The 20,804-nt window shown below is 39.9% G+C and overlaps 1 protein-coding gene across 8 annotated transcripts; it reads left to right on the top strand.

The window, feature by feature from the left end:
• The first annotated feature begins 3,120 nt into the window (after window positions 1-3,120).
• On the top strand, window positions 3,121-19,584 carry LOC309698725 (uncharacterized protein). Of its 8 annotated transcripts, XR_014274161.1 has the most exons (11): window positions 15,973-15,988; window positions 16,153-16,385; window positions 16,499-16,677; window positions 16,801-16,894; window positions 17,001-17,346; window positions 17,520-17,637; window positions 17,722-17,813; window positions 17,933-18,047; window positions 18,130-18,396; window positions 18,539-18,715; window positions 18,799-19,584. XR_014274161.1 is itself a non-coding variant. In XM_082521383.1 (10 exons), exons 4-10 carry the CDS (start codon window positions 17,215-17,217, stop codon window positions 18,990-18,992), a joined length of 1,098 nt encoding a protein of 365 aa, XP_082377509.1. In that variant the 5' UTR covers window positions 3,121-3,186; window positions 15,213-15,624; window positions 15,887-15,988; window positions 17,001-17,214; the 3' UTR covers window positions 18,993-19,584. The 8 variants fall into 8 exon arrangements, 7 of the variants coding, with proteins under 7 accessions (XP_082377509.1, XP_082377508.1, XP_082377506.1 ...); XM_082521383.1 differs by lacking the exons at window positions 16,153-16,385; window positions 16,499-16,677; window positions 16,801-16,894 and adding exons at window positions 3,121-3,186; window positions 15,213-15,624 and having other exon boundaries at window positions 15,887-15,988; window positions 18,127-18,396; XM_082521382.1 differs by lacking the exons at window positions 16,153-16,385; window positions 16,499-16,677; window positions 16,801-16,894 and adding exons at window positions 14,538-14,814; window positions 14,950-15,624 and having other exon boundaries at window positions 15,887-15,988; window positions 18,127-18,396.
• Window positions 19,585-20,804: the final 1,220 nt, after the last annotated feature.

The following is a 20,804-nucleotide window of genomic DNA, read 5'->3' as shown; positions in this document are numbered from 1 at the left end:
GTTTGTATTTCCGCTGACGAAAGACAGACAAAAGCTTTATTAATGGTTATCTGTGTAACACTGAAAATGCATAAATAAATTAGGACTCCTTAATTGCTGATTTCATTTGCACTAGAGCAGGGCGATATGACCAAAAATATTTATCACAATATGCATTTGAAAATTTGCGATAACGATATAACTGACGATATAATTGACACTAGACAAAATACTTTACAACTCCACAACTTTATTAGTGCAAAAAAACCCATCAATGTATTTTCACTTAAACAAGCAGCTGTTTTTTATGTGCATTAAAGTTATATAAAAATTTGTAGTGCAAATTCCTTGCTGACAGTTTAACCAAAAGGCATTTCCAGTGGAAATTGGCTGACATATTCCCAGCATAACCATGTATAATATCCACAAAACTTAAAAAGAGGTTATACACACACACAATGCGGTAATATTATGTGGAAGCGCAGTACGTATCACTCCGCGAGGCGCCTGCCTACGATAGCCGTAATGCTCCGACAATCCATCAAGCGGTGCGGGTTCGTAGCTTAGCAAAGTCGTACTAAAACATTTGACAGATTTTCGAGTGCCGTGTACGACATAAAATCGTTTCGAGGTCAGTAAACACAACCAGAATTCATACATAAGGCACACAGGATTATAAGGGGCGCTAACGATTTTCAGAAAAATCAAAGGATTGATTTTAAGTGTGACGTATTTTCCAAACAACACGGTAATAATGATGGCCCGCTAGCATGCTCTACCAAAAATAGTGCTTTGTTGTGTATCTGACGGACGAAAGCTAAACCAGTTCCACACCACTGAAGTTGCATCATTTTTACAAACCAATTCTGATTCATCGGTTTCATTTAACGATCCACTTTTGCTCTTCTCATTCTGCGTCGCTGCCATGTGGGTATGTAAACATAGGCACTGCGCATGTACGTTTTACCCATGTTCTATCGCGATATTTCATTTTCCTATGGTTGCCCAAAATTACACCAGTATTACCATGAATAGTATGATATAGCCCAGCCCTAATTTGCACCATATAGGAAAAAAAGAAAAAATAGAAATAGTTTTTTGAAAAAAAAGTTAGACATCGTTGGGTCTGTGTATTAAATCTCCTTTCCTTCTTTCTAAAGGCCCAACTTGATATCACGACAAATTGTGTAATAGACACGCTTGTCCACCGCCTGCTTTTCATGCTTTGCCTCTACAAGTGGTGAAATGCCATGTCTATTACACCAGCGGTCTCCAACCTTTTTTGCGCCACGGACCAGTTTATGCCCGACAATATTTTCATGGACCGGCCTTTAAGGTGTCGTGGATAAATACAACAAAATAAAACTAGTACCGGTACCGAAAAAAAGAAAATTTATTCATAACACACGTGAAAAGACCAAGGAAAACCGAGTAAACGATAACAAAATAACGCAGAAAACCGATTAAAAACCCTGAAAACTATACATTTCACACCTGAGCCTCAACTCTCGCGGCCCGGTACCAAACGACTCACGGACCGGTACCGGTCCGAGGCCCGGGGATTGGGGACCGCTGTATTACACATTTGATGTGATACTTGTTGTACAGACAGCAGTAGTTTTACTTTGTTCCTAACAAGGTAAAAGTCTGTTTGTATGGCACGCAGCAGCAGTGGTGACAGCAGGGGAAGAGATCACTTTTCTACATGATGAACAGTTGTTGTGCAAATTAACTGTAATTAGCTTTTTTTTAACTAGCAAGTTTTTTGATTGTGTTTAAAGTATTCTCTTTCACTCCATCTGCATTGTTTCTAGTGATGTGATTTCCAGCTCTTCAGGTTGTTTTGTTGCTGTAATTAATTTATTATTAACAATAATATAAAATTATGCACAAAAGGAATTACTAACGTAAAAAAAGTGTTTTATTTATATATGTTTATATATAAATATATGCGGTGGCCCCTAGAGACAAAATACGTACAAACTCCAAAACACATTTCTAGCATGAACTGAACTTCCAAAACAGAGCTACCTAGATCACTTAAATTACACAATTGAAAGCATGAAAGCATATGTGTATTGTTGGTGTATTTATACACAAGCATTCATATATAGTCAAATAATAAAAAAAAAAAAAGTTCATTTACTTGTTACTGCCACACACCAAATCCGGTCGTTGGTACTTGCTGGCTTGTGTAGCCACTAGGTAACGAAAGCTCAACACTGCCCCTAGCATCCTGGAGCACTTCTATTGTCTTTTGTACGTGTTTTGAGTTTGTACGTGCTTTGGAGTTTGTACGTGTTTTTACATGTTTTGGAGTTTGTACGTGCTTCAGAGTTTGTACGTGATTTGAAGTTTGTACGTGCTTTTTCTCTAGGGGCCACCGTAAATATACTTTTATTTATTCACTCCACATAAAATGTAATAAATCATATAATACAAAAACCAACTATTCACATTTCAACTTTTAACTATTTAATTTTCAGCTTTTTCCTTTTACAAATTTAAAGCGAAACAACACAAAACACTGCAAACCACAACACAATTAAATATAAATTATAATATGAATGGTAGCCTGGTGGGTAATAAGCAAGCGAATAAAGCAGAAAACAGATTTTTAAAAATATTTTTTTATGGGAATCTATTCCTGAGAGAGAGAGAGACGGAGAGCTCTGCATGAAGTATGATTTTTATCGTGGTGGAAGCAAAACAGCAAAAGTAAGAGGGAATTCATGACGATGTTTATGTGAAGCTAAACGTGAAGCTAGTTTGGATCTTCAGTAATTGCCATGTTTTATGTTGTTTCACTTTAAATTTGTAAAAGGAAAAAGCTGAAAATTTAAATAGTTATATAGTATTATATGATTTATTTATTACATTTTATGTGGAGTGAATAAATAAAAGTATATTTATGGTGGCCCCTACAGACAAAGCACATACAAACTTCAAATCGTGTACGAACCCTGAAGCACATACAAACTCCAAAACACGTACAAACTCCAAAACACAAAAAAGCTCAAAAACAAGTAAAATCACGTACAAACGCCAAAGCACGTAAAAACACGTACAAACTCCAAAGCACATACAAACTCAGAAGCACATAAAAACTCAAAACATGTACAAAACACAACAGAAATGCTCCAGGATGCTAGGGGCTACACAAGCCAGCAAGTACCAATGACTAGATTTGGTGTGTGGTAATAACAGGTAAATGAACATTTATTTATTTTTTCATTATTTGACTATATATGAAAGCTTGTGTATAAATACACAAACAATACACATATGCTTTCCTGCTTTCAATTGTGTAATTTAAGTGATCTAGGTAGCTCTGTTTTGGAAGTTCAGTTCATGCTAGAAATGTGTTTTGGAGTTTGTACGTGTTTTGTCTCTAGGGGCCACTGCATATATTTATATATAAACATATATAAATAAAACCACTTTTTTTTTTACATTACTAATTCCTTTTGTGCATAATTTTATATTAATGTTAATAATAAATTAATTACAGCAACAAAACAACCCGAAGAGCCAGTTCGGAGTCGAAAGAGCCGGCTCTTTTTAGTGAGCCGAACCGAAAGAGCCGGTTCTCTAAAAAGAGCCGGAAATCCCATCACTAGTGTTTACCCAGATAGCAAGGAAACGTCTTTGTGCAGAATCCGTGCACCAGCTCTCATTTACTGTTTTAGCTGTTGGGTGGTTGTCGAAATTTTGTAAGGTTTAACCTGATATTCTGGCATTTTGAGCAAAATGAATTTATATTTAAAAGTCAATTCAGGGTTTTAATGAATCAATATCATGTTATGCAAGCTAGAATTGATTTTAATCGAAAAATTGATGATCAAAACCCACCCCTAGAAGGTACTAATGGAAAAGGGCCATATGCATGCTGCTTTTATTCTGCCTTTAGTGGCATCTTAGTCCTCCTGGCATCTGGAAATGAAACCCTTTTGTTTGGGGAATGATGAGGTGAAAGTTTTCTGTCCTTATTTCTTGTGAAGTGTGAAAATGTTTCACTCAGTACAGTGCGCTCCAGCTGTGAGGCTCCAGCTGCTGTTATGCAGCTGATGAATTGGTCATTGTGCACTGACTGGTCCTGGTATTCTCCTAACCCCAAAGCTGTTGCTGCTGAGAAAAATGTAATTTACACAGCTGGAGAAGCAATGTACAGGAAGTACCTCCCCACTCTGCTTTTTCTGATTTCACAGTAGTCCTCCAGTCTGACTCCCAGTCATTCTCACACATCTCCATAATGATGTTGGTGGTACAGGACCACTGTTTTATCTACTCAGACAATCACTATCAGACACGTAGTAGTAAACAAAACTAAAGTAAACAAAATCAAACATCAACATTTTTATGTATTTCAAGATTTTTATTATTTGTATTGTAACGGCTGATGGATGGTGAAGACTTTGCAATATAACTGTTGTTGTGAATATGAGATATGTGAATATGTGAAGAGGAGGGGGGGTGGAAGTGACACAGTCTGGCGAGGGCAGACTGTATGAATTGAAAAAGGACCCAAAATGCAGACTCCAAGGAACAGGGAACAAAACTTGAATGTTAACAAAAAGCGAGCCGTTTAATATGGCTGGAAAAAAAGGTACAAACAAAGGGCAAGGCAAACTGAAGCAAAATTAGCACAAACCTAAACTGGGAAATCTAAACAAACAATAAGAAAAACCTAGACAAGAAACTTGGAAGCATGGCATAGGAAACATGGCGTGGACAACAGACGACCTGACCATCACACACTGAAAACAGAGGACTTAAATACACAGGAGGTGATTAGGGGAAGTGGAGACACATGAGGAAACAGCTGGCACACATGAACATAATGACGTCACAGTGGGAGAGTAAAACTGAACATGATGAACACAGAACACCAGACCTCTTCACAATAAAACAGGAAACATAATGAGACATAGACATGACAACCCGAACTTGACAACGTAAGACACAGACATGAAACGCATGAAGAGCAGGGGAGATTTAACATGGTTGGAAACACGAGGGGAAAATAATAACTAGAAACACTTAGGCATAATAATACAAACTTGATAACATAAGACACGCAGCATGAAACACGAAGGGTGAGGGGAAGCTTAAATACAGGGGAAGAAAACACAAGGAGTCTAATAACCAAATGAACTTAGATAACCTAATGAACAAAATAAACTCAAACTTAAAACGCTGGGTCAAAAGACCCAGGACCATGACAGGAAGTAAATTTTTATTTGCATTTATGTCCCACCTTTCTAAGCGTGGTGCCCAAGGTGCAACATCCTTGTGTTGCATTTCAATAATTGGGGCACGCTGTGTTTTCTGTGGTTTAACAGAAAGAGGGGGGGGAGGTAAATTCTTAGCTGGTGAGTCTTTAGCTACAGACACAACCCTATTTGATTTATTAACAAACAGGCATTCCGTTTTAGGTGCTGTTTGTGTCAGGGCTCTGTGTGCGGGCAGGCAGAGATGAGGATCCAAATGCAGGACTTGGAAAACGGAATGTAACTCAAAAACCTCAGCTTTATTGCTGGCAGGAAAACAAACATGAAGTGCGGCTGGAACACTGCAACCAAGGACACACAGGCATAATCTGTGGGTACGACGCGACACTGGGCATGGGAAAACACAGGGCTTAAATACACAGGGTAGTAATGAGAAAATGGGCCACAGAAGGGAGACACAGCTGGGAGAAATAAGGGCTAACGAGACATGGGGAACAAAGCTGCACACACTAACATAAGACAAAGACTTTCACAATAAAACAGGAAACATGAATCACAACTCAGAGACAGAAAATGAAACATGGAACTGAACTATACATGAAACCACCATTCCTAAAACATGGATAATAGAAACATGAAACTCTAATAATGATAATATTAATAATAATAAACAAGAGAATGAGAAACAATCCAAAACACCAAGATAACTGAAACACAAAGTACCAGAGAAACAAAGAATAATGCAAAAGTGAACCAAAACATAATAAACTCAAAATACTGGGTCCAACGGACCCAGAACCATGACAGTTTGTTCTGAGCTGCTCCGTTGCTGACAACGGAAGAAACCAACCTGATCAGTACTGCCAGCCTCACCCCACTCCCGACTTACCCTTCGTTCCTCCAGCACTCTTTCCGTCTTTGGTCGGATTGTGTGCTCCCAGCCACTCCCGTGGAGTGACGGGAGCGTTGCAAACCTCTTTTTTTGTGGCTTCTTTTTCAGCCCGCAACTCTTAAGTTGTGCGAACCTTTGCACGGGAAACGTGATCGTTAGCTCTAGCATAAACGTGAGACATATTTAATAAAGGTTGACTTTCAGCAGTATTTTAGACTCAGCGATACTTTAGACGGACCGACTTTGGAGTTCACTGGTGTAGAGTGTCGCCAAGGCTCTATTTAAGCTATTTGGAAGCTCCTTCGAAGCACCTTTGTTGTGACGTTGCAAAGGCCTTTGATCTGTCCGTGCTTAAGCCCCGCCCCCGACTCTGTTGTCTGTGATGGTTCTCAGGTTGTGGCAGAGTCGGCACGCTTGAAGTACGCGCACTACGCACGGTGCGTGCGGAAGTGAGAGGCTTGTGAAATGGGACGGTCTAGTCTCCGTCGCGCTTCCCAGGTTGCCTAGCAACCATGATACTAACCGCTGGAAACGTGTCATACAATTTTGTTTGACAGAAATGAAGGAGAACATATTTTGTTCATTTGTTTCTACAAGAGCTTTGTGTGATTTGATAAGTATCTGAGGCTGAGACCACAAGACAGTAAAACATGATTTTTGGGCTTCATTTCTGTACTGAACAGTCATTTAAGATTAGTTAGTAAATAACAATTAGCTAATGTTGTTCATGAGACCAAAGTCATATCACTTTGGTAATGTAAATATAATATGGCCAATACTAGAAAGCGAAAATTTCTGAAGAAATTTTAAGTATGCCTATGCCGCTGCCAATAAGTGTAGTTTGGCAGCATTCACTGACTTTCAGCTTGTTGTGTTTGTGGATATATGACTGACTTTAATCATCCATTAAAGTATCACATTTTCTGTAAGATTAATGTCAGGTATATATATAGCGGCGTATATTTTAAAGTAAAGGTTTTAAAACCCAGTTAGTACTAACATCGCTAATGGCACATAACTTTGCCGGCATGTAGGTGTGTAAAGTTAGGGTATTATTGTTTTTAGCGTTGCTTTAATGAATTTTGTATATTACAGCAACTGTATGTGACCGTTTGTGTGGTGGAACCACAGATCACTTGTGAATGTGATTATTCGTGGCTGCTCTGATTTTGTGTTGTAGCAGGTTGAATAATTGTTTTGGATTTGACTTTTGTACCCCCTTTTATTCGTATTTATGTCCCACCACTCTAAGCGTGGTGCCCAAGGTGCAACATCCTTGTGTTGCTGTCACGGTCTGGCTGGCAGACCGTGGGGATGTGGGGAAAGGAGGACCCAAAACGCAGACTCTGCGATGCAAACAGTGCTCTTTATTTACAGTGAAAAGGCTGTAAATACAATAACTCCCCGTTGCTCCCTCGAACCCCGTGTGCGTGCTTCCCTCCGATATCTGTGCTCGTGCTCCCCGCTGTTGTGTTTCCGCACCCCCGTGCGTGCTGCCTCTCCGGACCACTCCTCCTCCTGCAGGGAAACCAGAGACGCAGCCGTCAACACTAACCCTCCGCGGGCATATATGAACAGCACAGACCTAAGCTAACACACACTGACTTGGTAAGATCACTCAATGATCCCGCGCCGGTGGGAGCTCCAACTCTCTCCTAAGTAGCTCCCCCGACGAGCCCTGATCACCAACAGGTGTGGCATGAACTTCAGGTGTGGCCAGTCCTTCCGCAGGGCCACACCCCCTCAGGCCTGCAGGTGGCTGAACTCCATCCTCCAGCCACACCCGCAGACATACACACCCATACCCTGCCTATACATATGAGTGGGACACAGACTAACACAGCACAGTGCAGAAAAACACACACATCACCAAAATAATAATAATAACAATAATAATAACAATAACAACAACATCAACAGTCAAAACTGCTCACGGACCCCGAGTCCTCCAGAGCTGGGTCCGTGACAGTTGCATTTTAATAATTGGGGCACGCTGTGTTTTCTGTGGTTTAACAGGAAGAGGAGGGGGGGTGGAGGTAAATTCTTAGCTGGTGTTCGTCCTGCACTCTCTCCGTCTTTGGTCGGATTGTGTGCTCCCAGCCACTCCCGTGGAGTGACGGGAGCGTTGCAAACCTGACACGGTTTTTCTCTTTTTTTGTGGCTTCTTTTTCAGCCCGCAACTCTTAAGTTGTGCGAACCTTTGCACGGGAAACGTAATCGTTAGCTCTAGCATAAACGTGAGACATATTTAATAAAGGTTGACTTTCAGCAGTATTTTAGACTCAGCGATACTTTAGACGGACCTTGCAAAGAAAGGTGACTATATTGGTTGCTGATTTGTTTTTGTTTTGAATGTCAGAAATGTATATTTGTGAATGTGGAGATGTTATATTGGTTTCACTGGTAAAAATAAATAATTGAAATGGGTATATATTTGTTTTTTGTCAAGTTGCCTAATAATTATGCACAGTAATAGCCACCTGCACACACAGATATCCCCCTAAAATAGCTTAAACTAAAAACAAACTAAAAACTACTTCCAAAAACATTCAGCTTTGATATTAATGAGTTTTTTGGGTTCATTGAGAACATGGTTGTTGTTCAATAATGTTACACCCCGGCCTAGGCAACCGGAGTGCAACACGAATAAAAGTAAAAATAAAGAAAAAAAACACACAAAAAACCCCCACTAAAGCTCACCACCAAAATCCCAAAACGAAAGTATCGACAAATCTATTTACAGCTATTTACAACAAAATATTTACAACACGGGGGAGATCGCGACCATGACACACTGAAACACAGGGTTTAAATACATAGAGGGAGCAATCAGGAAAATGGACAACAGGAGGGAAACACAGCTGGGGCAAATTAGAACTGACGAGACAGGGAAACGTAAACTGAAAACACTAAGATAACACAGACTTTCAAAGTAAAACAGGAAACACATAACAGTCACGCCAAAAACAACACGCCGACAACACCGAAACGTAACAGTTCCCCCCACCCAAAAATCAAACATTTAACACCAAGTGAAAAGTTTGATCCAGACAGACGAAGCCGATGAAGGCTGGAGCGGTCCCACTGACCCTCCAGCAGACAACGAAGGCTGGAGCGGTCTTACGGACCATCCAGCGAAGGCGGATGAAGGCTGGAGCGGTCCCACGGACCCTCCAGCGACGACAAAGGCTGGGGCGGTCCCACGGACCCTCCCCTCAGCGAAGGCAGACGAAGCTGATGAAGGCTGGAGCGGTCCCACTGACCCTCCAGCAGACGACGAAGGCTGGAGCGGTCCCTCGGACCCTCCAGCGAAGGTGGATGAAGGCTGGAGCGGTCCCACAGACCCTCCAGCGAAGGCAGATGAAGGCTGGAGCGGTCCCACGGACCCTCCAGCGACGACAAAGGCTGGAGCGGTCCCTCGGACCCTCCAGCGAAGGCGGATGAAGGCTGGAGCGGTCCCACAGACCCTCCAGCGAAGGCAGATGAAGGCTGGAGCGGTCCCTCGGACCCTCCAGCGGAGACGGACGGCTGAAGCGAAGGCAGACGAAGCTGATGACGGCTGGAGCGGCCCCACCGACCCTCCAGCAGACGACGAAGGCTGGAGCGGTCCCACGGACCATCCAGCGAAGGCGGATGAAGGCTGGAGTGGTCCCTCGGACCCTTCAGCGAAGGCGAATGAAGGCTGGAGCGGTCCCACGGACCCTCCAGCAGACGACAAAGGCTGGGGCGGTCCCCGGACCCCCCAGCGAAGGCAATCCCGGACGAGCCCCCATATGTTACACCCCGGCCTAGGCAACCGGAGTGCAACACGAAAAAAAGTAAAAATAAAGAAAAAAAAACACAAAAAACCCCCACTAAAGCTCACCACCAAAATCCCAAAACGAAAGTATCGACAAATCTATTTTACAGCTATTTACAACAAAATATTTATTTACAACAAAACACCAAACTATTTACAACACGGGGGAGATCGCGACCATGACGCACTGAAACACAGGGTTTAAATACATAGAGGGAGCAATCAGGAAAATGGACAACAGGAGGGAAACACAGCTGGGGCAAATTAGAACTGACGAGACAGGGAAACGTAAGCTGAAAACACTAAGATAACACAGACTTTCAAAGTAAATCAGGAAACACATAACAGTCACGCCAAAAACAACACACCGACAACACCAAAACGTAACAGTTCCCCCCACCCAAAAATCAAACATTTAACACCAAGTGACCCTCGGACCCTCCCCTCAGCGAAGGCAGACGAAGTTGATGAAGGCTGGAGCGGTCCCTCGGACCCTCCAGCGAAGGCGGATGAAGGCTGGAGCGGTCCTACGGACCCTCCAGCGAAGGCGGATGAAGGCTGGAGCGGTCCCACGGACCCTCCAGCGACGACAAAGGCTGGGGCGGTCCCACGGACCCTCCCCTCAGCGAAGGCAGACGAAGCTGATGAAGGCTGGAGCGGTCCCACCGACCCTCCAGCAGACGACGGAGGCTGGAGCGGTCCCTTGGACCCTCCCCTCAGCGAACGTAACAATAATAAAATTATTCCTCAAAAATACAACTTGCCTAATAATTCTGGACTCCCTGTATATAGATAAAGTTTTGAAATGTAGTCTGATTGAATGTATGTCAAGCACCACAGATGACATATTGGTATGTGTTACTATTGAAATCCATGTTGAAAAAGCTAGCAATATAATTATAAGTTGCATCTATAGGACACCAGGTTCATGCCTTGAGACATTCAATGAAAAACTTGCTGCTATATTTAGCAACCTAAATGATAAAAAAAGTGCAAATAATTTGTGGTGATTTTAATATAGGTTTGTCGAAATCAATAATGTAAAATCTAACCAGCTGAAGGTAACTTGTGGTGTTCCTCGGGGCTCTGTGCTGGGCCCTAAATTATTCATATTATATGTAAATGACATATGTAGTGTTTCCAAACTGTTACAATGTGTATTGTTTGCTGATGACACCACTCTGTATTGCTCAGGTAAAAACCTAGAACAGCTTCTGAAAAGGAGTTAAATATATTAAAAAAAACTGGTTTGATGTAAATAAGTTATCATTAAATATAAGGAAAACAAAACTGATTATTTTTGGCACTAGACAAATGAAAAATGTATCTAAAATCAGGGTTTATGGAATTGAAATTGAAAGAGTGAATGAAAATAAATTTCTTGGAGTGATAATTGATGATAAGCTGAGTTGGAAGTCTCATATGAAAACAAAAATGTCAAAAACCATTGCTATTCTCTATAAAACAAAGCATGTCCTGAATAAAAAAATCATTATACACACTTTATTGTACTCTGTTGCTTCCATATATGACTTACTGTCTGGAGATATGGGGTAATGCATATAAAACAAATACTCTTCCTATTTTCAAGTTACAAAAAAGAGCTATAAGAATTATAAATCAATCACACTATATAGAACCAACTAACATTTTGTTTATTAATTTGAATACCCTGAAATTTCTATGATTTAGTTGAATATAAAATGGCACAGATAATGTATAAAGCACAAAATAACTTGCTTTGCCCCAGTACTCAGTTGTTTAAAAACATGTTTAAAAATAGAGTATTAGAAAAATATATGAATCAAGAATGAAAAGAGCAAAAATAATAATCCGGTTGTTCAGTGATGACACGACGAATCCTACTTCCGGGTCTAAAGTAGTCTGCGTTTAATATGGCTTTTGTGTTGTTAACATGTTTAATGTTATGTATTTTCTTCTATTTGATCTCAAAAAGCTCCTAAAACAGTCAGTGATCCCTGTTGACCTCCCTCGGCTTTTATTACCACTAATCATTTATTTAAAGCTCAGTTTTTAAAACCTTAGGATGTAACTACAGCCTATGCAGCAGTATATGAATGACTAACCTCGTATTGTGGATGGATTATCTCAGTTGTTCTCCTGGCTGAAGTTTGGTCCTTTTACAGCATCCTGCCATGCGATTACATTTGTTCCTGACCACCGAGAACACTCACGTTAACTTTTATCGAGTGGAAAAAAAGTTAGCTTGTTTATATTATGCTAACATAGCTGTGTCGCTAGCGGTCACGTAGCACATCATTATATACCAGCTAGCCAAACTTCAGTAACCCTACAAGCGTCACTGCTGTTTAGTTTTCTGTCTTCATTTATGCTGGAAGTGATAGCAGAGCTGTACGTTTTAATTTGTTTCCAAAACCCCGGAGTCAGGACATGCTATATTGTATTTAGATAGAAGCTAGCGAGCTAACTCCCTGCTAACTTCTAACTCCGTTAAATGTCATAAATTCCGTTTTCATGGATGCCTGGATGTTAAACTCAATTGTTACACCTGGTAGAGCAGAACGCTGATCATTTTATTAAAGATGAAAGACTTTAGACAGTTTTTCAACTCTCAGTAATGCCATAGTGATTGTTTGATATATGGACCTGCAGCGGAGTTTAGACCCAGACACGGCTAGTGACGTCAGACTGAACAACCGGATACAGAAACTCTTGACTGTTTTGCTTTGATGTAGTTACTTATCTAAGGTGGAAAGTTTTTTTTGTTTGTTTGTTTATTTGTTTTTGCTTTGCTTTTTCTTTGCTTCGAGCCCTGTGTACAGGAGCTGCATGCAAAAAGATGTTTTGTTAAAAGAGTTGGCGTAATAAGCAAATGCTTCAGCCAATACCTTTTGATTAGCCTTGTCTCATGCTTTCTTGCTTTGTGGTACATCTTTGTTCTGTATTCATTGAGATATTTGAATGCTAATCAATAAAAAAAAAAAATAGTAACCATCCAAAACTATTTTCAGTTGCGGATGATAAAGGACTCAGAAAGTTTATTCATGCAGGTCCATATAACAGAGAATATGCATCTTCTTTTTGTTTTCATATTATAATTTATATTTAATTGTGTTGTGGTTTGCCGTGTTTTATGTTGTTTCACTTTAAATTTGTAAAAGGAAAAAGCTAATTATTTAAATAGTTATAGTATTATATGATTTATTTATTACATCTTATGTGGAGTGAATAAATAAAAGTATATTTATGGTGGCCCTTACAGACAAAGCACATACAAACTTCAAATCGTGTACGAACCCTGAAGCACGTACAAACTCCAAAACACGTACAAACTCCAAAACACGTAAAAACACGTACAAACTCCAAAGCACGTACAAACTCAGAAGCACATAAAAACTCAAAACACGTACAAAACACAACAGAAATGCTCCAAGATGCTACACAAGCCAGCAAGTACCAACGACCGGATTTGGTGTGTTTATTTATTTATTTTTTCATTATTTGACTATATATGAATGCTTGTGTATAAATACACAAACAATACACATATGCTTTCAATTGTGTAATTTAAGTGATCTAGGTAGCTCTGTTTTGGAAGTTCAGTTCATGCTAGAAATGTGTTTTGGAGTTTGTACGTGTTTTGTCTCTAGGGGCCACTGCATATATTTATATATAAACATATATAAATAAAAACACTTTTTTTTACATTAGTAATTCCTTTTGTGCATAATTTTATATTATTGTTAATAATAAATTAATTAAAGCAACAAAACAACCTGAAGAGCCGGTTCGGAGCCGAAAGAGCCGTCTCTTTTTAGTGAGGAAACACACATGTACAGAGAGACACACACGATCCAATTCAGTCAACCAGTCTAAATATATTGAATTTAAATCTTACAATGAGAGCATCCCATTAAAAGGCTTTCTCTCTCTCTCTCTGTCACACACACACACAGGGAGAGAGAAGTAAGTTCCTAGGTCAGCCTGGGAGCTGCTGAATTTGAATCCACCACCAGAGAGGCTGTGTACCTTTTCCCGCCAAAACAGGTGCACGCAGCACAGAGAGACACAGGATTATTGCAGTCTATTTCTCATAGTGACGACTCCCCTCAAACAAATGACCATAATTTCCTAACCGTAGGGGCTAGAGTGGTCATTCTTACACCGTTTTGTTCAGAAGGGATGGGGGAATCTTCAAGTGTTGACAATTTATCATTAAATTATGAATTATTAAAGATATTTGACTTGTAATGCACCATAACTGAGTAGAGCAAAGCAAAAACTGCCTTGACTTGCCCTCAAACAACGCTTTGTAACTCTAAATATATTTGGAGTATCGATATCATTCTTTCACCGTAAGAGACAGCAGGCTTTGGTGAACAGTCATGGAAATTTTCAGGTCTCTGTGGAAATCCAACAAAAAGTTATGACGAGAGAAAAAAGTGGTTCATTTCCAGAGTTTGAAATCTGAAGAAATCTGAGCGAAGGACGAATTTCCTACCCTCAAACAAGTCCAACTCATTTCAGAACGGTAATAGGTGAGAAAGAAATTCTTGAATTGTGAGCGTCAGGAGTGTCTGAAGATATACTGGGACAAGCCTCATGTCTTAACTTTGCTTCATTAAGGAGAGTGACGTCAGACTGAACAACCGGATACAGAAACTCTTGACTGTTTTGCTTTGATGTAGTTACTTATCTAAGGTGGAAAGTTTTTTTTGTTTGTTTGTTTATTTGTTTTTGCTTTGCTTTTTCTTTGCTTCGAGCCCTGTGTACAGAAGCTGCCAACACGTTCTCACTCCCAACTCGTCAAACGTGTGACGCATGGTCAGGCCCCCTCTGCTGCACATATGGACGCGCAGGGTACCCCTCTCGCGTCGGGAATTGACGTGAAGGGTCCTCCGATTGAAGAGATTGCCGCGGAAGTGGCTTTTGTCGGTATATTTAGACATTTTCCAAATCACATTGTAACGACCTATACTGAACACAATAAATTATATAATGCAGGCAACTATCTGAGAGAAAATTACTGCAGATAAAACTAATTACAGGCTGTTATTTGTGTATAGATTCTTGCATTGACGGAGTGAGCGATGTATGCTGGGTAATGGTACAGCTAGCGATTGGGTGAATTTATTGCACCGGTTTTATAAACTGTTCTACAATCCTTTTGATATTTGAAAATCTGTCGATCATTCTGCTACAGCTGTAAGATATCTTCTCCAACTCCTCTGAATACATGCAGTCATTTTACCGTCTGCTTTGGCTAATCACGCTCTTACGTATTAAATTAAATTAAATGCCTAATAAAAAAGCTGTTCTTTTTTATTAGGCAAAAACATTTTCGGCAACAGAGCGCTTTCTACAAGAACTCCAGAGCTCACTGAATGATTCTTCAGACGATCACCATGAAGCACCACCACCAAAAGCTCCTCTTTTGGCTTCCTTGAACTGGAGCACAAGAAAAACTCTTTTTTCAGAGAGTTGGAGGGCCAAAAGACCCCATCTGGTGAATACCATGGCAGCTCAAGAAAGTGTGTCGGAACATATATGCCAACAATGTGGGAGCAATCCAGCTGTGCTTCGTTGTCGTGACTGTCTACCACGCCCCCTTTTTTGTGATAAATGTGATGTCATCATGCACACCAGATATGTCCTTCACAATAGACGTGCCATGACTGCCGGATTCTTCCAGCCATTGCCTCCAACAACTTACATTGTAAATAAGACCCTTTGCCATGATGGTAAGTTCTGTGACTAAACTTAGTATGTTTACTGTTTATACATTTCCCTTACGCTCTCTCTCTCTATCTCATTTTTTAAAAAAGTTGATGCTTCCTCAGCTCTCAACTACACTGTTAGCTTTGAGCTGTTAAGTTGTTTTTTTTATTGTTTCAAGTAAGGCTCAGTTGGTCCTACCATATCTTAGTCACATTTCAACGTTTTACTTCATAGTTAATAAACTTATTTAAATCATATGTTACGCATACATGTTGACTTCTTTAGCACGACTTGTACCTGTGGAGAGCCCAGTCACAATCTGCGGCTGTCCACCAGAGTGTTTGAGGGTCAGACCAGGGAAGGTTGTTGCTGTGGTCACAATGAATGGTAAGAAGAACTTCATTTTGTCCTGACTGACAACCATCTGTAAACAATTCACCTAAAACTAAACCCTCACAAGCATTGTTGCAGTATAGTCTGAGACAAAAAGAAGACCTAACCCAAAGATAATAAACTTTTACTCTGGAGTCATGAGTTTTTCACTTTTCTAGGACGTTACAATCTCAGCATGCCAGAGCTGAGGTGTGAGACATGTGAAGCTTCTTGGACTGCTGGAGTAGATGACCTAAATCTAAGTGATTACTGGCCCGCTACCCTTCACTTTTCTACTTTGTACGCAACAGATGTCTTCTTCACATTTGAAGAAATGAAGATGGCATCACCCGGACTCTCCTGCAAAGCATTTTTAAAAATGCTTGATCAACGAACTCTCCACTTTGGCCGTGTGAGCATTTTAGTTTATGCATCCTTTACAGTATGGTTCTTCTGTGTTATTCAGGATTTAAAAGTCACTTGTAGCGTAGTTGTTTTCTCTTTATGTCTTTCATTTTAAACCAGACGGGAAAGATCTCTGCAGATGGCTTTCAGAAAAGTTTCTTTGAGTGGGAAGCCGTGAGATATGAATTAGACAAGATTTTAAAGGAGGATCCCTTCACATGTCATGCATGTGCCCCAGACATGCTTGCAATTTCAGTGGATGGAAACCGCAAGCATTACCGTTTCAAGAATGCAGCCAGGTACAGCAAAATATGTGTAATACCAACGTTTGTTTCAGACAATGTGACTATAAGGTGCACCAATTAACTTTGGACTTACTTTGTATGACACCATAAAGTATACTGTATTGCTATTTTGTTCAGATCTGAGGAACTGGGCATCTTTGAAGACGCCTTCATAGCAAAGGATGAAGATGTGGGAAGATTTGTGGACTACATACACAGCACATCCAGACATGTAAGATTGAACGCTCTAATTACATAGACATAATTATGTTAACCTTTAACACTCTGTTGAAGAGATTGTGAAAAGACATTGTCACCAGCTATTTAATGCATTTTAGGTCTCCGGACGAGGTGTTTGTGGAGGGGAGTGGTCAGCAGCCAGAGAGACCTCCCAAAGATCCAGCAGCAAGGTGGATGAGGAGGGACTGGAGCTTGCAGTGTGTAGGCATGGAGTGCTGCTCCGTACTCTAAATATGTACAGGGGTGAAATTTTTGCTTATCCCTTGTACCTGCAACAAAAGCTGGCCAATAGACATATCACTTTTTTTTTGTATGGATGTTACCTGCAAGTATTGGCCATATCTTGAAAGAGTAACAAAAAGCTGTCCAGAGCTCCAGCACCTTCTTAGCATGAAGCCATTTCTTTCAGTCTTTCATGCTAAAACCCACGATTTCAAATGTGAGGTATGAAATTCTGACTTTAATGACTTTATCTGAACAATTGCACATCAACATTTTGTGTAATTTGTATTTTATCTGTGTGTGTGTATGTGCATCTGTGTGTGTGTGTGTGCGTGTGTGTGTGTGTGTGTGTGTGTGTGTGTGTGTGTGTGTGTGTGTGTGTGTGTGTTTTCCAGGTGAAATGGAGTGGAGCATATCAAGATGGGGCTGGTTTGACTCTAGGGGAGGAGGTAGAGCAATGTAATGCCTTTTTGTCAAGGATTGCAGTTACCACAAAACATATGTCCAAAGCAGGTGAGAAGGCAAATCCTGCACTAGTTAGATTTTAAGTGTGTAATTATGATGAAAGTGGTAACACTACGTTTTCTGTGTTTGCAGGACGGAGTGACATGCTAACTCTTATGACCATGCGCTGGAATCAACAAAAGCTAGACCAGTTGGCCACCTCTCTGACCCATCGATATCAGAAGGTAATGATATTGTTACTTTATTTTTAGATGATTACTCCTCTGTGTTCTTATTATTTGGAGTAAACATGTGTTTAGTGTTTTTTGTTTGTTTGTTTTTTAATCTCAAATTGACAATGTAGGCCACAAAAGCTCTTCTAACCCAGCTTCAGAACCTGGAGTCCTTAAAAGTCCAATTAGCAGTGACTGACAGTCAACTGGATGAATGGGTCAGTGATGTAAAGGATTGGGCAGAAGGTGAGCAAAAACTGATTCAAAAATGTGATGCAATTGTACAATGACTTTATGTAAGTGTAGCTGTGTTATTTCTTCTAAGCAGCAACAACAAGCACAAGTGATATTGATCCCTTGGTGAGCAAAATCGAAGTGCTTGTAGCGAGCATAAAGAGACGATCCCAGCGTCTGTACAAAGACACCGATGGAAATAAAGCCCGTGCCAAGATTCGTCGCAAGATCAGAGAAGAGAAAGGAATCTTGACTTCTGCTGTGGAAAAATACAACAGAATGTTTCCAGACAAAGAAACTCTGTGCTTGGAAGAAATTCTGTCTGGTGACACAAGCTGGCCGTGGCAGCGGGCACACAGCGGTAGTTGTACATATATGTTGTCTACTTTCAGCATATCTGACATATAATGAAACCCTAAGCTTCAGGTGTTGACCTAAAATCATTTACGACTTCAGACGTTCTTTGTGAATTGATTTATAACTTTGTTATAAATGCATTTCAGACTCTGTCAGCCTTACAACAAAGAGAGGGGCATTCGATATCATCATGGCAATAAGAAGACTTGAGGAGGAAAAGAAGATTCTTGTTACAGAGATGGACCATCACTGGAAATCTCTTTCAAAATATGATGATATCCTGAAAGAGCTGTCCGGCCTGTTTTCCAGTGAGATATTTAAAAGTATGTATTTAAGTAATGCATACAAAACACTGACTGTTTCTTAAGGCATTAAAGCAGACTAAATTATATGTTCTATTTTTAAGGTTCGCATTGTGGCCTAAGTGAGGAGGGTTTGAGAGGTCTACAGAGCATCATCCTCAGAAAACGACAGAATGTGAAACAAAACAAGCTGCACGCAAGACAGTGTTACATGCAAGTTTTGTCAGGAGCAAAGAACATTAACCTTGATCATACTTCCGACGATGACTTTTACAGTGACTCTGAATTTTCTAATTAAAGCCGGTAATAAATATCTGTAATATATCAGTTTGTCCTCAAACTTATATCAACTTCCTACCTTGCAGGTTTAATGCTGGGGGCCCCAATTTTTTCAAGTTGGCCATAGACCAGTCATTGACAGTGCATTCCCAAGACTTCATCACATCAATGCATATAGTTTTTTACAAAGACAGCTGGCACATTTTTATTTAATGTCATTCGTAGAGCTAAAAACAACCCTGTTACACTGTTTTTAAACATGCATTTTGGTAATACATAATAGTACACTGTTATGTATCAGAGGGAGATTTTGTACTTTTTACATTTTTGTCATGTTAAGTTACTGTAATATATTTTTGGCTCACAGAATTTACAAGACATATTGAAATGTGATTGATAGAACTTTGTAAGCAAATTTCAAGTATGCTTGTCACAGGTGAGAGTTTTCATTCTTGAGTATTTTGATGTACATGTTAAGTATATTTTCATGGTATGTATCATTCGTATCAACAGTATCAATAATGTTTGAGTGCATTACTAGTACTTGTGCTTATTTTTAAAATAATCATACTACAGTACAGTAGGCAGTTCAGCTGATTCTGTCACAACAACCCTGATCCACAAATTAACTTTTGGATATATAACTTTTTTTGTTTAGTTCCAGTTGTACAGCGATGTGCTCAACCATATTTTTTTTAAAATTTAGAGTATTAATTGATCCAGTGGTTACTAAGCCTACAGTGTCTTAGGGTGGACCAACATCATTGTCATTTTACCCCCACCACATTTCATTAAATTGTCTGTATCACTGTAGTTTATTTGTTTTTATATTACCAATGACCACAATCAAATAAAGTTGAAAAATAACTGTCAGTTTGATGTTTTCATGCAGTTTCAATGGATCATTTTGTCACCACAGTTAAAATTTAGCGACATTTATATTTCCATGACAAAGACATAAAACACATTTCTGTTTAATATAGTTATGACTGTAGACTTGATATGTAAAAACTGAAAATGACTGCCAATCATGTAAGTAACTTGTGAAAAAGAACGTAGAAATCTATTTCACAAACAAAAACAATTTCTTATTATGCAACCCTTTCAATACTATAGCCCACACCAGATCAAATTTAGGTATTTGTGACACATACAGCACATAAATTTATTCCACAAAAGGAATAGATGGATGGCCACTATGGAGAAAGGCAGTCCTGAAACTTCATCAGGAGGACAAATCGTTGTGTGCATCAACTTCACAGTGTCTTTTGGTCTTTTATCAAAAGATATTTGCCATTTTTTAGTTTCTTTTAAAGTTCTTGGTTAGGTTTAGGGATTAAAGACCAAATCCAGATTATAATATAAAAATATTGTGACACATCATCAGTAGTGGGCCTTGGATTCATTGGGTGTTTTGGCCCTTACCAGTAGACACCCTCATAAATGGAGGCCCTGCCAGGGTTGATCAGGCCCCGCGGTGTGTCACTGGTTGATGTGAAATTGTTATTTCTCTTCTACTTTTTCCTATTTAGTTTTCTACAATTTATTTTCTTCTATCACTTCACTGCAAAACGATAAGTACTATTTAGGTCTTTAGTGCTTAAAGAGCCTCACTTCTTAAAGAGATAGAAAAGGTGAAAGAGAAAAGAGATAACATAGAAGAGAGGAGAGCCGGAACTGGGGCATGTGATCTGGCATCCCATACCTCCGCGCCCAGATCGGGCTGTACCCTCTACATCTCCACTGCCTCCCACAAACAGGAAAAAGAGCTGAGGGTAGAAGCAAAACCTTTTTTCATTCCTGCCTTATGTTTCACTACCATGAGGTTAAC

Source organism: Aulonocara stuartgranti (genome assembly GCF_965226115.1).
Source record: "Aulonocara stuartgranti genome assembly, chromosome: 22".
Taxonomy (NCBI): Eukaryota; Metazoa; Chordata; class Actinopteri; order Cichliformes; family Cichlidae; genus Aulonocara; species Aulonocara stuartgranti.
Note: the sequence above shows the minus strand (reverse complement) of the source record. Positions and strands in the feature narration are given on the sequence as shown.

Coding starts and splice junctions, on each gene's coding strand:
- LOC309698725 (XM_082521383.1), top strand. CDS start 17,215: ATGGATGTTACCTGCAAGTATTGGCCATATCTTGAAAGAGTAACAAAA. Junction 17,638..17,721: donor AAAACATATGTCCAAAGCAG/GTGAGAAGGCAA, acceptor CTGTGTTTGCAG/GACGGAGTGACATGCTAACT. Junction 18,048..18,126: donor TGTAAAGGATTGGGCAGAAG/GTGAGCAAAAAC, acceptor ATTTCTTCTAAG/CAGCAACAACAAGCACAAGT.